The 23713-nt window shown below is 39.6% G+C and overlaps 2 protein-coding genes across 4 annotated transcripts in view; one reads left to right on the top strand and one right to left on the bottom strand.

Moving 5' to 3' along the window:
* Positions 1-2009: 2009 nt before the first annotated feature.
* Positions 2010-9722, top strand: LOC135220864 (carotenoid isomerooxygenase-like). Its single transcript, XM_064258440.1, has 4 exons — positions 2010-2127; positions 3361-3629; positions 7567-7819; positions 8404-9722. The coding sequence occupies exons 1-4, from the start codon at positions 2107-2109 to the stop codon at positions 9535-9537; spliced, it is 1677 nt and encodes a 558-aa protein (XP_064114510.1). The 5' UTR covers positions 2010-2106; the 3' UTR covers positions 9538-9722.
* A 9369-nt stretch (positions 9723-19091) lies between these two features.
* The window catches only part of LOC135220863 (FGFR1 oncogene partner 2 homolog), a 58743-nt gene continuing 54121 nt past the window's right edge, over positions 19092-23713 (bottom strand). For all 3 annotated transcript variants that reach the window (XM_064258439.1, XM_064258438.1, XM_064258437.1), the window contains one exon: positions 19092-20732. In XM_064258439.1, coding sequence (XP_064114509.1) covers positions 20541-20732 — 192 coding nt within the window. In that variant the 3' untranslated portion in view covers positions 19092-20540. The remainder of the gene's footprint in view (positions 20733-23713) is intronic.

Raw genomic sequence — 23713 nt, 5'->3', positions numbered from 1 at the left:
TTTCTTCCTTTCGTGTTATGTATAGTCTGTCCGTATTTGCTCTTGGGTGTAGTGCTTTGTGTATAGTCATGTGTTTCTTAGTTTTCTGGTCTATGCTGTGGAGTTCAGCCTTCGTCCACCCCACTACTCCACCGCTGTATCTAATTACTGGTACTGCCTATGTGTTTATGGCTTTCATCATATTTCTGCGTTGAGTTTTGACTTGAGTATCGCCTTAAGTATCTGCATTTATTCTTTCCTAATGGTGTCCTTCATCTCTTGGTGCTTTATATCCTCTCCTATTATTCCCAGGTATTTGCATCGCCTTAAGTCTTTGCATATAATTCTTTCCTGAACGTGGTCTTCATCTCTTGGTAGTCCTCTCCTTCCATTATTCCCGAGTATTTGTATCCTGTCTCATCAATGTGTTTGATGGTACACCCATCCGGTAGCTTTATCCCTTCAGTCCCTGTCACTTTGCTCATTTTTCTATTCCAAACTCCATCCTGATGTCCCCAAATACAACTTTACAGTCTGGATTAGGGAATCTATTTCGTCTATGGACATCAGATGGTTAATTCTGTTGCCTCCTTTCCTGAGTTGGTACCCAGCATCCATCTTCTGCAATACTTTTGCTATGCGAATCATGGCTGCTACGAAGAGTAGTGGGGACAGTGAGTCGCCCTGAAAGATCCCTCTCCTGATGTCAACCTCTGGTAGTCTTATTCCAGAGCTTGTAAGTATTGTATTCCATTTGCACATCGTATTTTTTATCTATTTATTTTTTTTTTATTTTGGGGAGTTGATGGTGTTTTCCCCTGCCCTATATATTTTCAGGCATTCCATTAGCCACGTGTGTGGTATCATGTCGAAGGCTTTCTTGTAGTCAATCCAGGCCAAGCTAATTTTGTTTGTTTGTATGGTATTTTTACGTTGCATGGAACCAGTGGTTATTCAGCAACGGGACCAACGGCTTTACGTGACTTCCGAACCACGTCGAGAGTGAACTCCTATCACCAGAAATACACATATCTCACACCTCAATGGAATGACCGAGAATCGAACTCGCGGCCACGGTGGTACGCCAACGTCATACCGACCACGCCACTGAGGCGCTATGCTTAGGTTGGTTTTCCTTCTCTTACTGTTCTTCATTACCATTTTGTCTATGAGGACCTGGTCTTGTGTGGTCCAACATTTCCTTTTGCAGCTTTTCTGTTGCTGGGGGATGGTGTTCGTATCCACTAGGTTGTATAGCCTTTCATTGATGATAGTAACTTCCACATTATTGGTAGGCAGGTGATAGGCCTGTAGTTACTTGCTATATTTCCCTTGTTCTTGTCTTTTTGTACCAAGAATGTTCTCCCGGTGATCATCCATTTGGGCGCATGGTGGTTTGTGATACAATGCTGGAGTTGTTCTGCTATGAAGTATCTTCTGTTCTGTTGTTTGCTACCTTTTCCTGTACTTTGTATTGCTCGTTCAGTCCCTACCTTGTTTTCTTGCTTCTTAGCCTCTTTTTTGCCCTCTTTCAGTTTACTCAAGTCACATCTCATCACCAATAGTTGTTTTTCCAGCGCCTTTTCCATGGCGGTTGCTGTTTTGGTATCTGTTGGGTTGGTTGTGATGGTGGTGTTGGTGTTTGCATCCCCAATTATCATATGGTCTTTCCCTTACAGAAAAAAAAGACATTAGAAAAATAGATAAATTTTATTATGATATGAAATCTGCTGATGTAGCCGTAATTTTTAACGAAAGAAATAGAATCTTAGTTATTTACCAAATCATTTGATAGAACATCAAACTGTTTATAAGAATTAATCCGTTTCATTATATTTATACAATTGGTTACAGTATCTAACACAAAATCCGAACTATTTAATAATAGATGAACGTGAAAAAAACCTTGTAGATTAAGTGGCAAGGTTTTACAAGGGTTGATAACAAATCACCCAATCAGTAAAAACATGATAAGCAAAAATTAGGGAATGTAGGACCTCAAGTTATCCCCCCCCCCCCTCCCCCCCCTGCCCCACGCCTCTCTCTCTCTCTCGTACAAGGAAGCGAAATTCACTACAGTAGTAGGTATCTGAACTCGGTGTCAGACTGCCTCGCCAGGTTGTCACGATGCTTCCGTACACATTTCGGGTAAGTTAGCCATAACTTTGTCACTAATCGAACTCTGGATTTTTTCTTTTTTTGTTACTATTCGAGGATAGACCGACTTGGTCACATTTTTAGAAGCCTATTCATAGGAATAGCCCGCATTTCTACTCATAAGAAGAAATATGAGCAAGAAAAATGTACAGAATTTGGCTGCCACGTAGGTCATCGCAAATCAAGAGCTATCAGTGCTTCCATGTTAAATATTTTACCTTAAAAAAAGATTCATCTATTAAAGACATGACACTGTGTTATCAGAGCGAAGTATGTTCTTTATATTTATAATAAATATTTTTTTAAAATAACAAACATTGTTTTATCCCCGTTTTGAGTAATCATTCTTATATCATAAAACTTAATTACCATCGGCTATGAAATCAATATCTATAGTATTTGACAGTCACTGTCGACAGTTTGCGAAGGTATCAAATATCTCACTGTGCAATGTTACTTCCATTAGGGGAATACAAAATTTATTCCACAAATAAGCAAGTCCATATAATAGAATTCGACCATGGCTTTTATATAGTTATCTTTTTATTAACACTGTGTTGCAGCATTTCTATAATAAAATAATTAAATTTAGAAACACGTAATTTTAGGCAGGGGTTTGCTGCACGTTACTTTTGGACGACGTATTTCTTATGCATTCGGAAATTACGCTGCAAACACTGTAATTCTATGATAAGCAATGTAACAACTTCTAGATAGACTGAAAACTTCCGTACCCTGACTTTCTAATGCAATCACCCGGAAAAGCCTGTGTAGATGTTATATACTAGACAAGGGACTCAGACAAGTTTGTCATCTTTGCTTAATTAAACGCTGATCGAAACATGGCATGTTTTTCTTGATATCTAGATATTCATGTAGCTATAACTCCAGAGAAGCTTCTACAGATGTTCAACACGTCATTTTCGCCTGTTTACATTCTAGTGAGAGAATTCCTTCATATCTCTCAGATCTACCATCGTTATTTTTTTTCTATTCTATAAGGAGATAGCTATACATCCACCATCACGACCAATATTAACTGTGCACACATATTATTCAGAAATGAGTTTAAAGTGTTGTTCTTAATGAACAAAAAAATTATCCAGCAACTAACAGAAACATACAAATGCAAGCTTAAAGTTGTAAGAAAATTAATCACTTTTAATAAAGCCTGTTGCTTCGGGGTTACAATAAAAAAAAATAATAAATGGTCATATCTTCCAGGCGCTTCTATTGTCCCTGGCCTGCCTTGCAGCATCTTCAAAAGATTCCACAAGCAAGTCATCCTGGTTGCGTCACTGCGAGCAGGACACTCCCTTCCCAGTCCAAGGTAAATTAGAAGGGAACATCCCTGAATGGGTGGAAGGACGCCTCATCCGAGTAGGACCTGGTGTGCACCATATTGGAAATACGTCCTACAAACACTTATTTGATCCTCTGGCTTTGCTGCATATGATTCAAATCCAAGATAGACAGGCAACTTACACTTCAAGGTGAGGAAACAATTTCTTATGATGGCAGTGCTTTCAAAGTTCCCTGAGACTGTTGCTTTGGCTTTTAAAAGGAAATACAAGGATTTCTATAATTTATTGACGGCTGCTTTATTGATAATTCAGCCAGACCACTATGCCAGTGGAACCTTTAGAGTTCGCAAGATAACTTCGACTTATGAAGTCACATAGTGTATAAGAAAATTTCGAAATTTCAAAAAAAGATGCCAATATAATACTTCTTGTGGAAAATACCATTATTTTGAATTGTCACATTTCAGTTAATTCTGTTTGGAAGTACTAAAGCATATAAATTTATATAATTGTAAATTTAGAGATTTAAAGAAGATATGAAGTGCCTATGTCATAAGTATGTCCATTCCCAATAATGAATAACATCTTTGTGAAATCCCTAGTCATAATTAGTAATGAATAGCTTCTAGTCTTGGGCACTAATCTCCTGAACAGCTTTTGCCAGTGGTCAACTTCTTCAGTAGATTTCATTAATAAATATGATCATCTCAGAGCCCTTGAATTACAACCAACTTCCAAAACCCACTCAGAATGTTTATACGTGATTTTTTTTAATAGTTTTATCACAAAAAGTGCATTTTATGATGAAATTGATAAAAAAAAACAGGAATTTTTGGATATTTCTCATAGAAAAATACGACTAGGCGAATTTTCCGCGAATAGGGGTATATGTTCCAGAGAGAAATCCGCGAATGTGTGTCTGCAAATACAGGGATTCACAGTGCAGGTAGTTACATAAAGTTTTTAGTAGTTCAAACTTACTTCTTCAGTTCTCAAGGTAAAATTTCCCAGAAGTGTTCAGAATTCTTCCACTTTTCTATCCTTGCACCATTTAGTAAAAGAAAAGTTGTTGTTGCTTCCGATGTGAAAATGAACACATTAAAATATTTATATATCAGTTTTTAATTTTTTTAATACAACGCTAAGTATAATTTCACTTGTTGCAGAAAACCTTGGTGTTATTGTTCCTTAGTACTCGATTGCTTGAATTTGTGCAAACGAAAATTCTAGCAATTGATTCTTGTACATGACCCAAGTGACTCAGTAGCATTCAAAGAACCACATCTAATGATTTGAACCTTCCAAGAATATAAAACAATCCTTGTAACAGTATAAGCCAAAGTATGACGTCTAAACACAAGGCATTCGCAGAAAGGGAGAATGTGTGAACCCAGAAAGTATCCTCACATTTATCCCTGCATATTTTTTGTCCAAGGTTGAGGATTCTAATCCTCATTTGCCTATTTAACCCTCTTTTTCCTTTGAGATAATAACTAGGCACACACAAGAACCACACAGTATTTACCTACTTCTCTTCAGCATGTGTGCACTTAACCGCTGTTATTGCAATCACACATTTATGGTTTTTCTTTCCTAACGTTTAGACACAGTAGAGAAAACAAAAACAGTTTGCACACACCAACAATGATAAAGAACGCATACAACAAACGATAAGCTGTCAGAAAAATGCTGTACACACCAAATATGATTGATTACTGGAACTCCCTGAATAACATTATGGAACATTATGTATTCATTTTTAAATGGTATTTATCCGACTGTCTTCTTGTTACTATAGCTAAGATACACATGACAGAAATGAACTGAATTGAATAGAATTTAGGTCAAAGGCCAAGCACTAGGACCTATGAGGTCATTCGACGCTGAAACGGATATTGATAGTATAAAGTTTGAAAGGTGTATGTAAACGGGAGGAAATCTCGCAGTTGCACTTTGAATCAATTGTTAGGAGAGGGTGGAAAGTCAAATGGAAAAAGGAAAATTTGAAAGGAGGTACATACAGTAAAATAAACAAAAGGGGCCAAAGGCACGCTGCAAAGAACCTTAAGTAATGCCAAAAGGGGTAGATGGCAGAAGGGTGTCTTTTGTATACATATCAGTTTTGAAATCACCAACAAGCACAAAAATAGATGACAGAAAAGCCTCTTTTGTGCTTGTTGATGATTTCATAACTGATTTGTTTATAATCTCAAGTGTACCGTGGTGGAATTTTGAGTTATCTTTCACTTCTAAATTGGTCACAGCTGTTGAAGAAACTTGTGTTTGGTGTTCCTCTGAATTAAAGTTTTGTCAGTATAATAAATTTGCAAATCCTTCCTGTTTGCTGAACTATCGTTATCGTCATTTAGAGAGAGAGAGAGAGAGAGAGAGAGAGAGAGAGAGAGAGAGAGAGAGAGAGAGAGAGAGAGAGAGAGAGAGAGAGCTTGTGAAGTACATACAAAAAAAGGCAATTATAACCAATTTTATCTTATCTTACAGCAAGGAGATATTCAAGGGGGTCACTGAACAAAGTTCTGAAAAAAATGAAGGTAACAAGATCAAGCCTTGAGTAGGTACATCATTCAAGATAACAAGACAGTATCTTCTTTTCCTTATACAGTGACCGACATGACAAGGTCTCTAAGAGCCCGTGTTGCATAGGTCTGAACAAAACAAGGGAAGAATAAAGAAAGGGAGTCTTAATTCTGAAGTTAAGTTAAGAGATGCAACCTCTTGGATGATGAGAGTACGTACTTCAATAAAAACAGTAGGTGGAAGAGAATCCCTGGTTCAGCTTATTAATTCCCAAAGTAGATGTATAAAGAGGTGACCTAAAGTGTGTTACAAGGACATTTGAAATGAGGCAAGCCATAGTCCAGAAGCTAAGTGGAATAATGGCTGAAACAGAGAGAGAGAGAGAGAGAGAGAGAGAGAGAGAGAGAGAGAGAGAGAGAGAGAGAGAGAGAGAGAGAGAGAGAGAGACTATTTTATGGCAACCAGATATAGGATCTGAAGAACAGGTGAGGAACTGTTGCGGGGTGAGAGGAAGGAGAGTTGTTTTTCATTGTTCAGACAAATAGTCTTGTTAAATATGGTACCAATATTTTACACAAAGATGAATGGTAGCACCACGAAGCTTTATTATAACTTGTGACATCGAAATTGAAACTTAACTTTGACAAGAATATATTTGCTTACACACTGTGATTTTTTCACAATAAGTGTGAAGTAACAGAAGCACCCAAACGTCAATAGAAATGAATGGTTCAGTTACATTGCCAACAAACAGAATCTGCAAATTTTATAATAAAGCAGATAGAAACATGAGTACCATCTTAAAAGCATTAAATTTGATCAAACTAAGGAATCTAAATGCAGCATAGCTTACAAATCAGAATTGGCTGGTGAAAAGAGAGCAAACAGACAGGGTATGAACAACAAAAGCAACCTTGGAGATGAGAACATGGGATTGATCAAGTCCTCAACAAAGACATGAATAAGAAATGCGTGGATTTGATAGGCCTCATTGCATTCGCTAGTAGTCACCCATCCAAGAACTGACCAGATATGTTACTCAAGATCACCGAACAAGAAACCAATAGTATGCCGAGGTTTACATACTTACGGTTGCTATACCTGAACATTGATTATAAGACCACTGGTGTAGCAAGTATTACTGTCATCAGCTTTTAACCTCATTTTGACCTGCTGCTGCTGCTGACATCAGACTTCTTTCCCTTAGCCAGAAATTAAATTTAGTTTTTTTTTATCACCGGCAAAGGTAATCATGACTCTGAGTTTGCAATAATTGACTTTTGAAAGAGTAAGGTAAATTCCACTTAAAATACATGTAAAAATACTTATCACACTCAGTTTAACATAAAATATACTCAAGACATTTATGGTTCAGACAAAGCTTCTTTTAAAGCAGTTTCATCCCAAATAATGATAATGCTTTAAGAGTTTATCAAATTATTTTGATGAAAAATGTTAATCAAGATGAAATAATGAAAAAAATTAACTAATGTTGGTCTTTTCATCTTTAATTTTGGGAAGTAATTAAAATGGCCTCAACTTCTCAACACATTCTACAAAAGGGAACGCATTAATCTCATTTATCTTACAGAATCCTTGAAAGTGACACTTACAAAACAAATATGAGGGAACAACGCATAGCAGAGACAGAATTTGGGACAGCAGCTTATCCTGATCCTTGCCAAACACTCTTTGGGAAGTTCTTTTCATGGTTTGAAACTCCAAAGATGGGTGATAACTGCCTGGTTAATGTGCTGCAAGCTAAAGATCAGCTGATCGTGATGACAGAAACCGATACTGTTCGAGTGGTGGATCCTAGCAATTTACATGTGATAGGTGATGGTGTAAGTACATTATTAAGTCACTGTCCAACAAAGCTTTGAAAGTACTACAACTTCTATCTCCAAACTAAAACACCTCAAGAATGCTTTATATACGTAATTCTATGTTGAACTGAAAAACTTCCTTAGAAGGTACTTGTCTAGATGTTTACTGATAAACTAGTGATTGTTACAAGTTGTTGAACCATATTAGTCTTGCAGTCCCTCGAGAATAAGCTATATATCCATAAGCAACCAGGAGTCTAAGGCCCCATCCACACAGGCAAGCTTTGCTCGATGAACTTTGGCCGATGCAATGTCAGAAATGCAGATACAGTTGGAGGGGGAGAGTTCCTACTTTCCCTGCTTCTGATGCCACATTGATGGATGGGGCTTCAGGCTTGCCTAGTTAGGTATACTATACGTATATTTAAGCTTTAAATTTTAAATTTACAAACTAAAAATTTAACATTTTAAAGTACCACAGCTCTTGGTTATTAAACCTGGAATTAGTTTACTTTAATGTAGTGAACACTTTTTAATGATACACACTTACTGAGCTCCTTTTTTTCTAGTTTCATTTACTGCTTTATTTTTGTTAACTGCAGGTAAAAATTCCAGACTTTGTACCTGTGCAGAGAGCAAGCGCCCACCCCCATGTTGGAACAGATGGTACCATTTACAACTTAGCTCCTACTATCACAGAAAAAGGACCAGGTTATTCAATTATCTCTCATAAAGAGGGAGTTCTTAATGAAGCTTCATTAGAGGCCACTATTCTTGCTCGTTGGAGATTCAACCCAGGTTACATGCACAGTTTTGCTCTTACAGAGAACTACTATGTTTTATTTGAAACACCTCTGGCATTGAATGCCCCAACAATGCTTGCCTCCAATTATCTGGGTACAACTCCTGAGGAGAGTTTGGTATGGTATTCAAATGAAAACACACGCTTTAGGGTGATCAGAAGAAGTAACGGTGAAGAAGTTAACATCAAGTTTATGTCTGAGAAATTCTTCACGTTCCATCAAATAAATGCTTATGAAACTTATGATAACCTACTGGTGGTTGATGTTTGTGCTATTTCTTCAGGAGAGGTCATCAAAAGCTTGTACCTAGAAAATATTGGAAAACAGGATTCAGACCCAACCAAACTCAAGTTTGATTCCATAGCAGCTAGGTATGTTATTCCTCTGACCAGTATTGAGTCTCTACCATACAATGAAGAGCTCCTGAATGAATATAGTGGAATTAAGATATACCCAGAGGACACATCATTGCCAGTCAGATCACCTTCTGCTGTGAGAACTGGGGTTGATGAAATATTCTTGAGAGGGGTAAATATAAATGATATGTTCCTGGAGATGCCCAGAATAAACTACAATCACAATGGGAAATCATATCGGTATGTCTATGGAGTTGGAACAGCAACTGGCAGTATTGATTTTACCTCACTTATTAAATTGGATGTTTGGACAGGGAAAGAATTAACGTGGAGTGATCCCAACTATTTTGTTTCTGAACCAGTGTATCTACCTGAGCCTAGCAAGGATGGTGAGGATTCAGGAGTTATTTTAACTCTTTTGCTTCACAAAGAGGAACTCAATCATACGGTCCTTCTCATCCTTAATGCCAAGGACCTTACTGAAATGGCTTGGGTTCATTTCACCATAAATGGTCCTGCTACACCTACATTCCATGGACAGTTTGTAAGCTTTAATGATGAAGTTCATGGTTACTGATGAAGGCAGCATAAAGAATAGATGGCTACATGTGCAATAAGCAGTTAAAGATATGCAAAAAATCTTGAATTTCTCTTTCTAATACCATAGCACTACTATGTAACTTACCTAGGTTAGTGTCCTAATAATTATACAATTACTTTTATAACATTTTTGCTGTTATCAAGATTAAAATAATACTCCAACCAGTATTTTACATTTTAAACCTTAAGTAAATGTGACTCCTTAAATGAACGGCAAATAAAAATAACGGTGCTGTTTGATGCAAGATTACACTGAATTCCTTTACCATTAAAAAATAAAAATTACATAACCATAAAAAATATTCCCCACAATTTGTCAGTTTCATTATGGAAATATTTTCTAGTTTTACATTACATGGATGTTCAGGAATATATTCAAATGACACCACCCTTCAAACAGAAGCAATGCAGGCTCATTAATCTTGTTTCTGCAATCAGAACAAGTCTTTCATTTATATCCTAAGATTGCTTGCCACTGTAAATATTAACTGACAAATATCACACAAAAAAACCAGAGATTCTAACAAAATAAAATGTAATGGCATTTCATTAAAACTGGAACTGAAAGATTAATTGAGCATCCTAACTACAACCCATTGCAAAATAAAAATGATATTGTTAAGATACAATAAAGTTTTGTACATACTTACCTGGCGATATATACTTAGCTATAACTTCGGTCGTCCCGACAGAATTTCAAACTCGCGGCACACGCGACAGGTAGGTCAGGTGATCCACCATTCCCGCCGCTGGTGGGGGCGGGGGCAGGAACTATTCCCGTTTTCTAAGCCATAATTTCTCTTCCACCTGTCTCCTGAGGGGAGGATGGGTGGCGGGCCATTAATTCGTATAGTTATCTGCCAGGTAAGTATGTACAAAACTTTATTGTATCTTAACAATATCATTTTTGTACATGAAACTTACCCAGCAGATATATACTTAGCTGATTGGCACCCTTGGTGGCGGGCAAGAGACAGCTAAAAACAAAATAATACTTAAACTAAATACATTAAAAAACAGGGAAAAAACAACCTATGTTCTTGGATAAAAATATCCATAGTTCCTACCTGATTGGGCTGAAGACTTCATGACTACTGTCGATGAGTCTGCCTGCCTCAAGAGTTTCAACGAGGAATGAACCTATGGTTGAATAACTCTTTGGATCGTGTCAATGGGGGCTAGCCCGCTTACGCGACAGAGCCTATTCTGGATCGTACCAATGGGGGCTGACCCACTTACATGGTAGAGCCTTGACCTTTTGTCATATCAATGGAGACTCGCCCTCTTACATGACAGAAGTTAAGGTTATTAAAAATCACAAAGAGCACTGAAGCCAATCCCGATCACCTGACCATGTTAGTACTGTTACAATCTATGAATTGCAAGAGGGTTCCCTATTCCCTCTGACAATTAACCAATAAAAAACAACCACCAATAAAAAAAAATTTAAACACTAAACTAAATTAGGAAGGATTAGCCTCAGCCCCTTCTCCCAGCACTGAATTCGCCGAAACATACGCTCCCAGAGCAAAGCACTTTTCGTGCGAAATTTTAACGTCTCTTAGGTAATTCGAGGCGAACACAGAATTACATCTCCAAAACGTAGACTCTATAAGAGCCTGAAGAGACCATGTTTTGTGAAATGCCATTGACGTAGCTATGGCTCTTTCACTTCATGAGCTCTTACTCTGAGAACCTTGAGGTGCTCTTCATCGCACTTAAGGTGAGCTTCCCTTATTACATCTTTTATGAAGAATGTAAGGGCGTTCTTAGAAATCGATCTTTTCGGATCTCTTACAGAGCACCAAAGACTTTCTTCTGTACCTCCCAGCAACTTTTTCTTCTCCAGGTAGAACTTGAGTGCCCTGACTGGACACAAAGTCCTTTCTAGTTCTCTTCCTGTTAATGAAGATAGTCCTCTTATCTCAAAGCTTCTTGGCCAAGGCTTTGAGGATTTTCATTTTTTGCTAGAAAAAATGGTTTTAAAGGAGCAAATCGCTGAATCCTTCTCTTAAAACCCACTTTACCTTCCAAAGCTTGCAACTCGCTAATTCTCTTGGCTGTTGCTAACGCAAAGAGGAATAATGACTTTCTCGTTAAGTCCCTCTAAACGAAGCTGCGTGAGCCGGTACAAATTTTCCGACATTAGAATTTGAGGACCACATCCAAGTTCCAGCTAGGCTTCTTGATTACATGGTCTTTCGTGGTTTCGAAAGACCTTATAAGGTCATGTAGATCTTTATTATTAGTCAGATCTATTCCTCTATGTCGAAAGACCGAGGCCAGCATACTTCTGTAACCCTTCACTGTTGATACTGCCAGGTTACAGTCTTTTCTCAAAATAAAGGAGAAAATCTGCGATTTCAGTTATCAGAGGTACTGGAAGAGGATATTTTCTTTCCCTTACACCATCTCTAACAACTCCCACTTCGACTGATTATACTTTAGAGGTGAGACTCTTCTGGCTCTTGCAATAGCCTTCGCCACTTCTCGTGAAAAAGCCCCTTGCTCTGACAAGTCCTTCGACAGTCTGAAGGCGGTCAGACTTAGAGCGGGGAGGTTTTTTGTGAAACCTGTCGAAGTGGGGTTGTTTGAGAAGATCGTTCCTTAGTGGAAGCGATCTTGGAAAATCCACTAACCACTCCAGCACCTCTGAACCAATCGAGAGCTGGCCAGAAGGGAGCGATGAGGGTCATTTTTGTTCCTTCCGAGCAAGCGAACTTCCTAATACTTCCTCTACTATCTTGAAAGGAGGGAAGGCGCATGCGTCCAAGCCCGTCCAATCTAGCAGAAAGCTGTCTACTGCTACTGCTTGTGGATCTGAGATCGGGGAGCAATAGGTCTCTAATCTGTGATTCTTGTTGGTCGCGAACAGGTCTATATTGGGCCTTCCCCACAGATGCCATAGTTGCTGGCAAATCTGAGGATTGAGAGTCCATTCCGTGGGTAGGACTTGTTCTTTTCTGCTCAACAGATCTGCCCGGACATTTTTCTCTCTTTCCCTGCACAAACCTTGTGAGAAGAGAGATCTTCCTTTCCTGAGCCCAAATCAGCAGATCCTTTGCTGATTCGTACAGGGAAAAAAGGAATGCGTCCCCCCTTGTTTCTTTATATAAGCGAGGGCTGTTGTGTTTGTCCGAGTGAATCTGAATCCCCAGACCTGAGACCTGTTCCTCGAAATGAACTAAAGCTAGATGAATGGCTGTTAGTTCTTTCTTGTTTATGTGCCAGGACACTTGTTCTCCTTCCCAAGTGCCTGACACTTCTTCCGAACCTAGGGTCGCTCCCCACCCTGAATCTGAGGCGTCTGCAAATAACGCTAGGCGAGGGTTCTGTAAGCGAAGGGAGATTCCCTTGCTTAGTTTCTGTGGATCTAACCACCAGCGGATATTCTCCTTGATCCCTTTCAAGATTGGAAATGTATCTCCTAGATTGTTGGACTTCCAATCCCATTTCTCCTTCAGATAAAATTGAAGGGGTCGTAGGTGTAGTCTTCCTAAGGAAACGAACTGTTCCATCGAGGAGAGGGTCCCCAGTAAGCTCATCCATTCCCTCGCGGAACAATGTTCTTTCCTTAAGAAGACTGCCACCTTTTCTAAGCAGCGTTCTCTTCCTTCCTGCGAAGGATACGCTAGAAAATCCCGAGAATCCATCTGAATCCCCAGATAGACAATACTCTGCTGGGGAGTCAGCATGGATTTCTCGTGATTGACTAAAAGTCCTAGGGACTTTGTCAAATTTAGAGTAACTAAAAGGTCCTCCAGACATTTTTCTCCGATTGGGCTCTTATTAGCCAATCGTCCAGATATAACGAGATCCTGATCCCTTCCAGATGTAGCCAATAAGCTACATTCTTCATGATGTCCGTGAAGACTTGAGGGGCAGTCGAAAGTCCGAAACACATCGCTCGGAACTGGAACACTTTCCCTTGGAACATGAATCTCAGATATTTCCTTGCTGCCGGATGAATTGGCACAGGGAAATACGCATCCTGAAGGTCCAGGGACACCATCCAGTCCCCTGGACGAAGAGCAGACAGAACAGAGGAAGACGTCTCCATTGAAAATTTCTTCTTCAAGACAAAGAAATTCAGGGCACTGACGTCTAGAACCGGTCTCCATCCCCACCCCCCGATGCTTTCGGTACCAAGGAATAGCCGATTGTAAAATCCTGGAGACTGGAGATCTTGAACCAGTTCTACCGCTTCCTTGGAAATCATCTGTTCCACTGCTTGCAAAATAGCAAGCTTTCGGACCGGATCCGAGTATCTTGCAGTCAACTCCCTTGGAGTTGTCGTCAAGGGAGGATTTTCCCTGAAGGGGATCAAGTATCCTTTTTTCAGGATCGAGAGGGACCAAGAGTCCGCTCCCTTCTGCGCCCAGACTTTTGCAAAGTGGAGTAGTCTGGAGGACTCCCTGCTCATCTAGACTTCCCGAAGGACCTTCTAGATGGTCTACTCCTTCTATCTGGTCTGCGACCTCTAAGAGGGGCCCTAGAAGAGGAGGCACCTCGAAAGGGCTGTACAAAAGAGGGTCTCTCTTTTTTTCTCTAAAGGCACGGCAGGCCTAAACTTCTTGGCTGAGTGCGTGAGGAGATCCTGAGTTGCCTTCTCCGTAAGAGATTTAGAAACCTCTCTAACAGTCTCCTGTGGAAACAGATGCGGGGATAACGGTGCAAAAAGAAGAGATGTTCTTTGCAAAGGTGATACGGCTCTTGCTAGAAAAGAGCTAAAGACCGATCTCTTCTTTAAGACTCCCGTTCCAAAAAGCGAGGCAACTTCTACAGAACCGTCCATGACCGCTCTGTCCAAGCAAGCCAGGACGCTCGAAAGTTCCTCCAGGGAAACAAAGTCAGTGTCCTGAGCTCTCCTAGCTAAAGCTCCCAAAGCCCAGTCCATAAAGTTGAAGACTTCCAGGGTCTTAAAGAGGCCCTTTAGAAGGTGGTCTAGCTCACACATGCCCCATGTTGCCTTAGCAGAAAGCAAAGACTTCCTCCTGGAAGAGTCCACTAAGGAAGCAAAATCCGCATCTGCGGAAGAAGGGAGGCCTAACCCCATAGGTTCTTTGGTCTCGCACCACCTTCCTGGTTTACCTGTTAACTTGGAAGGAGGGCAGGAAAAAACTGTTTTGCCCGCTTCCCTTCTGGAAGTCAACCACTCTGAAAAGGTCTTTAAGGCCTTTTTCATACAAAGAGCAGGGCGCATCTTGACGAAGGAAGACGACTTGAGAGTTTTTGTGCTTGACATCAAAGATCCTGGTGAAGGAGGGTCAGCAGGATGAAGGGAGTCTCCGAACTCCTTTAGCAGCAAAAGTGAGTCTCTTGTAGTCAGAAACTGCTACAAATCTACTGGCTCTCGTCTTCCGATACCTGTTCCAACTGATCCACCGAAGGAGACCGTTTGGGAGTGATCTGGCTCTTCCCGGGAGAAGAACTCCTTTCCCGAGAAGGGGCAGCGCTGAAACATTAGCACTTCTATATGAAGAGTGAGGCTCCTGCCTGTCCGAAACACTCTTGCGCCTACTAGACTCTTGTTGTCTAGGTTCTTGCGGTTCGCCAGGTTCGCGGCGCTTGCTAGGCTCCTGGCACCCTGATTCAGGGCGCTTGAAAAGATCCCCGCGTCCTGATTCATGACGCTTAACAGGCTCTTGGCGCCCTAACTCTCTTGATGCCTAACGTACTCCTGGCGTCCTGCTTCCTGGCGTCCTAACTCCTGGCGCCCTGACTCCTGGCGCCCTGACTCATGGCGTCCTGACTCCTGGCGCCCTGACTCATGGCGTCCTGATTCCTGCCTTCTAGCAGACTCCTGACGTCCTGAATCCTGTGGTCTGAGAGGCTCTTGACGCCCATTCTTGCGTCTTGCTGCCTCTTTGCGCCTGCCGGGCTCCTGGTCCTGCACACCCAAAGGATCCTGATACTTAAATCGGTTTTCCGGTTCCTTGAACCTAAACCGATCGAGACTTCTGCTCGATTCGCGGCGTCTCATAGGAGAGAGGCTACGATCTTCTTGTCTACCAGGATTCAAAGCCTTACCCGTCATAGGGCGCTTTGGAGAAGACAGCCTATAGGGAGAAAGAACTCTTCTCAGGAGAACAACTCCTATCGGACGAGTCTCTCAACGAGGGCGATAAACGCCCTGGAGATTGTGAGGGTTCTCTCCTATACGAAGAGGGGCGCTTAGCGGAACTCTTAACAGGGAGCGAAACATCTTTCCTCCTTGTCGAGTCCTTAGCAAAGGAGCCTACTAAGGAAGCTAACTGCTCTTGCAGATTAATCAAAAACTTCTTCGTAGGATCCTGAAGAGAAGGCTCCTCTTGTTTCGTCTTCTTAGGTACCGAAGGCCAATCCTCGGGAAAACGCTCTGGGCTGGAATCAGCCGCGTCTCCTTTAGGCGCCTTCCAGGCTCTCTTCAAAGGGCGCGAAAGAGAGGCCGAACTCCATCCTCGTTTAGGAGAGGAAGAGTCTGAGGCCGAAAAACACTCCCTTAGGACGCCTTTTCTGCGGCAATCCGAGGCAGCCTGGGACTTTACAACAGGATCTGCCGAAGGGACGCCTGACCGTTGGGGATGTTCTGCATCCTCCCTGCGGCTTTCGACATTCCTCCTCCCCTGGTCCTGGGAGTTTGGAAGCGGTCTAGGCCTAGGAGCAATGAGGAACCGGTCAGACGCCCCCTCCACTGCACTGGGGACACTGCACAAGTCACTATCACCACTCTTACCTTCATTTAGAGCTCGTAGCTGAGCTTGAAGTTTCTTGATTGAAGCTTTTACATTTTCCCTCTCTGAAGAAGAATCTTTGGATTCAGAACAGGGAGAAGCAGCTGAGGCTAAGGGAAAATCGTTAGTAGGAGAGTTAACTTCTTGTTCTATAGAGCAAGATCTACTAGATGACCTAGCTGAAGCCTTTCTTACTCTATCTCTCTCAAGCTTCCTAACATATGACGATAACTCCTTCCATTCAAGCTCCGTAAGGTTCTCGCACTCAACACAGGTGTTATTAAAAGAACATTCATTCTCTCTGCATTTAGCGCAAATACTATGAGGATCTACTGCCGATTTAGGCAGCCTAACCTTGCAACCTTTCCTACTGCAAACTCTAAACATAGGTGAAGCCTTAGCGTCAGACATCGTGAAAGAGTAGTCAAAACCAAAGTCGAAAAAACAGTCCACAATAAGCGTATGCCAAGCCAGAGAAAAAACAGAATACGTCACCAAAAAACCAATCCAAATTCTCGGCAAACGAGTAGAAATCCAAGATGGAGGAACGAACAATAGGTGTTGTCCGTTCAACCGACAGAGAAATTATGGCTTAGAAAACGGGAATAGTTCCAAGACCCCAGACCCCTCCACCCAGCGGCGGGAATGGTGGATCACCTGACCTACCTGTCGCGTGTGCCGCGAGTTTTGAAATTCTGTCGGGACGACCGAGTCTATAGCTAAGTATATATCTGCTGGGTAAGTTTCATGTACAAAAATCAACCTGTGAGGGAGGCAGTACCAAATGAATATGCAATCCAAACAGCTTGGTAGTCTAAGTAAAGAAAACACTGGAATAGGTATTAAGAATTTACAAAACAAGTTTTATATTTGCATCTAAACATATCGGTAATATGCTACAATGGTCCTGGTACATATGCAACAATAATACCAATACGTATACATACCTATATTACTTTATAAGATTACCAACTTCTGTCGTCGATTCAGGACTATAATAAGGAAAATTTTCAAGTTACATTTAGAGAATTAAAATCTAATGTTCAAACTTAAACCAACAACAACAACTGTATGAAAATTATTTCATGATCAAATTGATGAGAGATTTCTTAATACATTTTGGTAAGGACAAAAAAAACCAGGGTGCTCATTTGCAGATTACTTACTCTGGCTGATGTCATGAATCAGCCAAATTATGTGCAGGGATGCATTCAGTAAATGCACGTTTGTACCAGTAAGCACTAGTTATCGGACCTAACAGATTTAACAGGATGAACAAACCATCATTTGTCTACGCAGGTGATGTCAGTAATACATCCATCTCTTGTTGACCTGACATACCACAGATATTTTTAAAATAAAATTTGCAGTAATATAGATATTTCGAACAAATTTAGGTTCTTTACCACTGGTTTTTCATACCCTATTTTATTTGAGCCTCTATGTCCTTATGGGAATCACTGTCTCGGATTTTGAATGTTTTGGACTTTGTGAGACGTTCTGAAACGGATTATGTACAAACACTGCGTTTCCACTGTACCATCATCTGACTCAAGCCAAAGGCACAATCCATGATAGCAACCTTTTCACACTTCTCATGGCATTTTATCAAAGCCACTTCATCTTACAAAAATATAGCATGACACTTAAAGCACCAGCACAAGCACTAGGAACTTTCTTCATAGCCACTCGGGCAATTATTAAAGTAAACAATTCAACGCAAATGAGAAGGTGAATAACACCTGCGCCAACACCAGTTTGAAAAACTGCCATGAACCTGTGTTACAATGCTGGAACTCTGGGTACTGAACTTCATGTAAAAAAGGCAATAATTAAAAAATAATAAACTCTGAAATTTTATACTTTACATATGTAAATATTTTAACTTTTATGTGCTTTTGCATTTTTCTATTGTTTTCAGTGATTTTGAAATATTATTTGTATTTAGTAATTTTACTTGACTGATGTTGCATAACCTGATATTAATTGTCTCTAACTTTCCTCTGTTTTATGAACAAAAGCTGCTCAAAGTAAAAGTGTAAAAACTGATGGAATGACAGAAGTGGAGGATTCTGTTTTCGTTACTGTAAACTGTTAAGCACAGAATATGTAAATATGTTATGCTGTAATCTCATTAACAGAGTCAAACAGATTAAGAATATTCATAGAAACTCAGATGAGAATATTTATAGAAACTCAGGTAAGAATATTTACGGAAAATAATACAGCCAGTCCCCATTGACAGCAGGGGTTTAGTTCCCAGAGGAACGATATAACCCTAAAAAACACCACAAACCAGAACATCATAATAATAATGGGAATAAATGGGGCTTATGGCCATAAAACTGGGTACGGCATCATAAAATCAGGTTAATGGTGCTATGAGCCAAGCAGCATAATGTGGGAATGCCATAAACTCAGACCGCCGTAAACCAGGGTACTGCCTTATAGTGGAGGATACTAGTACGTATTAGTACTTATAAATCCCTTATTATCACCATTACTATTCGTGTACAGCATTCCAGTGTTACAATGGTTGTTGTATTTGACACAATTCACAGATGAACCTGCATCCTTATTGTCCCATACCAGTACCAGCAACTGGCAAACAGGTAAGCTGCTTTCTCGTCTTCTAACTCATCCTTACTTTCATAAAGTATTAGATAAACAGTAATTATATTGACATACACACTTCAAACCACAACTTTCCAAGAAATAGAAACATTACAGGCTTAACTGTAAATAATCTTTATCTAGGACCATTTAATCACTTAATTCATTATAAATTTTACACTAAAGTGAGAATGAAAACACACAGAAAAAGCCATTTGTATTATTTAGTCTCCGTTAAACTGCACAGGCTGTACAGCAGCAACACTAGTACAAAATGATTAAACTATACAACAAAATCAATAATGACACATACTCACCAATAAAATGTAACGTGCAAGGAAATGCCAACATATAAATACAGAAAGGATTTAATCGAAGGAACATCTAGTCTGTACTTTGAAACATCTGAAATCTACATTTGATTAATAAATATGAGTTACCTTTTATTTGATTAATAAATATGAGTTGAACCTCAAATATTAAATACAAAAATTATATAATATTCACAATATCTACCACTGATTTAGTACATATCTTTATAAGAAGAAAAGAAGCAGAATAATGTTCAAAAGAATATGAAAGGAAGAAAAAATGAAAAAAACTTGTGCCTTTCTTCTACATTCAAAAGGAAAGGAGTACACTTATCCTTTCCCTGCATCCTTACATGCATACCCTTTGCATCTTGGCATCACAATACTGTATTTACAAAAGAGATTATGTGCTAGGGAATCTTACCCCACTTGGTCATGCAATGAAAAATAGATGAGCTCCATCTTTCCACGAGCTAATTAAATCTTCCCATATCTCAACAGGCATAATCTACATGGTGTAATGGAAAATCCTACATTTACAGATATATACGGGGGGTGATTACTGCAACTAAACTGAAGGTGACACAAATAAAGCCACAGACAGACTGAAAACAGTGATTTGGATTAATGGATTTGATCTTATTTAGCTTTCCTGAATGTTACTTGATGGCATTTTAACATCTTGAACATACTACATAAATTTTGGAATAGTTCATAAGTAAACATTGGACATACATCGAAATGAAAACCTGCCATAAAATAATCAACACTCCTTTGCAAATAATATATGATGATCAGTAAACGAATTCATAACCATGTTAATTTTCTTAAAGATAAGCAAATCTAGTCTAACTAGTCATGTCAAGGCTTTTTGTTTAATTTCTGGCAAGATTCATATGAAGTATTATGCTAAAACACTAGAAGAATAGAGGATCCGTTCTACATTTAAAGATTTTTTGTTACTCTTCCAAAAGTCTTTGTCATGGAAGTCCAAGCTAAGTCACTTTTGGAACAAGGAATGGTTATCATTATCACCAAGCATTTAAACCTCTCTCTTGGGCGCAACAAAATCCACTAATGTTCTGAAGCACCGACATTAATGTTCCCAGGAAAATTAAATCACAACTTCCAAAAATACTGTATGTGCTTGGCTACAAACCGCTGTCCTCTTAGTTTCACCAATGCCACCTTTCTTTTTCCAGCTAAAGGATTCACTGAAACACATCTAGCAAAAAACTGTTTCCCTTATCAATGTCAGTGTCGGCATTAGTTGCTCTTTATGACACTGAGCAGATATATCAGGTCAAGTATTATCAACAGTCTGTTACTTCAACTGATATTTATCATGACGCTGATGTTCCCTGTTTTTGGCTTGTATTGCTTTCATTATCATTTACAACAGTTTTTTCATGAGCTGGATTATGTCCACCCATAGGGGCTAGCTCTTGGTCAGTCTGTGTCTCCGCATCAATAACACTTGGAGATGGTAAAATTGACCCTGAGCGTTTGGCAATGTTTAACATCTCTCTCAACCCCTGAAAAAACAAATAATAATTATGGTTACAAGTACAACCTATTCTCATAATAAAGCCCTTAATCATATTTTATTTTCAAATAGCTACAAAAATAACACCATTCAAACACTATACAAACCACTTTAATCACCATAACACTCAAACAGATAAACAGATATAACTCTATCACCCTAAATTACCCTGCCAACAGCAGTTTTCACTTCATTTGCCATTAAATTGCAGTATACAAGTAGTTTCTTGAAAGCAAGAAGATAACACAAGAACTTCCACACCCCCAATAAAGGACACGTAAAGCTGGAGCTTAAATGTAGACAGGAGTTATAGAAGTAACAAATGAAGAGCAACAACAGGAGCAGCTACAACATGAGTCACGGACAGAGAGTCATGCTGAAACATGGAATTTCACTGAGGTCGAAGCAGGAATACAAATCTCAGCTGTAATCAAGATTCTAGGAAAGCATCTCAAAGACAGATGCTTAGCTAACTTCAGACAAGACCACAGTACTTTCCATAACTCTTCTGCCTCTGTCAGACACCTCAGAGATGGCAACCATCAGTGAGAGGGTAGATAATGTACAAGGATGTCCATTAGACCTATGTTCCAATATGAACAGGGTGGCAGATCGGTCATCCATGATCATATCCTAATATGGATACCAAACTGCATATGCAGTCCCAACCCAAATGCGATATCACCATTGGTACTTTATATTACAGTAGGTTTCGCTACGTTAACCTTGGCTACCATGGGTTTCAAAGTTAAGGAAATACTGAAGAAAAAAACAGTGGAACCTCGATTTTTGTACAATTCGGTTTTCATAGACTTTTTCTGACAAAATTTTGTCTCTGGTTTCATACTTATCCTCAGATTTAGTACATCGAAAACGCTCCTTCCAGGGCCCACTGCATGAGTAGGACCCGTACTGAGTGCCCAAACAAAGCATCCCATGTTCTCTCATAACCCATTGCTTTTGTGTTCGTTGTGCTTTTTTTATTCGAGTGCAACAGCTAAATAAGCCATCATGGGGCCAAGGAAAGTTTCCAAGTGCTAGCCCTTCTGTAAAAAAGGTGAGAAACACTATAGAACTTAAGGAAGAACTATAAGCACTGCTGTTAGTGAATGTAATGCCAGCTGAGGCTGGTTTGAAAAATTCAGAAAGTAAATGGGCATACATACATAACGTGCCTAATATGACAAATTTTCTAAGACAATTTGTATTTTTCATAGCTACAAACCTGAGGTCTTAACACTAGGATAATTTTGCCTATTGTTAAGACCGAAGGTTTGTTCACATATGAACAATCAGGGATTAAGGACATGTTTGCAAAGTGGAGTGATGTAGAAACTTTTGTGGAGAATTATCATCCCAACAAAGAAGTTATAATGCATGTCTCCAATATGTTTCATGACAATGCCAACAAATGTCACTAGACAGTTTTGCTGAGTGACAAGGGTCCAGTAACTCTCAAACTGGTCCTAGTGCCAGCAAAAAACAGAGGGGAAGTACCCTCAGATAATGCCAGTAAAAAATGAAGAGAAGTAACCCCAAATAGGTCCTTGATACCTGAAGTCCTGAAGGGAGATTCCCTTTCGAAACAATAACCTCTCCTCCTCCCTCTCACCTCCTCTCTATCTTCTATGCGCTAACAAGTGTTTTCCATAAAGGCAAGAGTGATGTTGAATGTTCAATTATCTATTTCATTAGCCATGAATCATGGACATTAGCATCAAGAACTAGAAGCCAACTTCAAGCAGCTGAAATGAAAGCCCTAAGATTTATAAAAGTGGTAACAAGACTGGATAGGCTACAAAATGAAGACATTAGAAGAGAACTGGGAGTGAAGGCGATTCTAGATTTTATGGAGAGAGGACAGCTTAGATGGTTTGGACATACCAAAAAGAATGGAGGAGGAGCGATATCCGATAAGGACACCAGTAGGAAGACCAAAAATGAGATGGCTACAAAACATAGAGAGAGGAGTAGAAAGGAGAGGCTCCAGATTGCGGGAGGTTGATGGGATGAGGCTCTATGAAGATTGCCAAGAATGGAGGCAGTTCCTGAAGCCGGACGACTGATAGTGCCTGGAGGCCTACCTGGCATCTGGTGAGAAAGGTGAGAAAGTCATTTATATATATTTCTCATTGTTTTCTGTATGTAAAACTGTTTGTTCCCTATAAAATGTATTTTTGTGAATATCTTTCGGTGTCTGGAATGCATTAATTGTACTTACATGATTTGTTATGAGAATTACGTATGTTTCGGATTTTGTACGTTTCGGACTTTGTGGGGTGTTCTGGAACGGATTATGTATGAAAACCGAGGTTCCACTGTACCATATTTTGTCACATCATGTATTATCAATTGAACCTAGTATACACACTTACAGATACCTGTCTGATAACCTTACACGCCCAATAATGAATTGGACTGGTCAACAACATACTTTTGATTATTGGTAACATGTCTGGGTAGCTGAAAAAAGTTATTTTCCTATTGATATTTATGTCATTAATCATAAAACTTAATATACATATACCTGAATCCGGAGAGTAACGATTGAATTTTATAAAACTGTTGTACTTTGTCAACAAAAGGGTGGCAAAAGGATTTAGTTCATAAACAAGGCCAAATAGTGGCCTTATATGTTTGTTTCAATTGATTTCAATAATTGATAATTATCACACAGCTGTACCAATATTATAAGAGCCACTGAATTATGACTTATGACTGAAATCCTTCAGGAGTGTTTCAGGTGGTAAAAACAGCATCAATGAAGCAATAAATCTTTAAGTTAGATGAAGAAATGGAACAAAAAGTCAGAGGCAGAAAGTGAAGTGAAATCAATAAAAACAATAAATAGTTAAGAAAGCCTGTGTTGGCCAATCTGCAGTGAGGAAGCTTATAAAAGGTCTATAGGATATGACATATGTCAAACAAAAAGCTGCCAAAGGTAGCTCCATGGATATTTATAATTTAGGA

The sequence above is a fragment of the Macrobrachium nipponense genome, chromosome 2, assembly GCF_015104395.2.
Source record: "Macrobrachium nipponense isolate FS-2020 chromosome 2, ASM1510439v2, whole genome shotgun sequence".
NCBI classification, from domain to species: domain Eukaryota; kingdom Metazoa; phylum Arthropoda; class Malacostraca; order Decapoda; family Palaemonidae; genus Macrobrachium; species Macrobrachium nipponense.
This window is presented reverse-complemented; position numbering and strand designations above follow the sequence as displayed.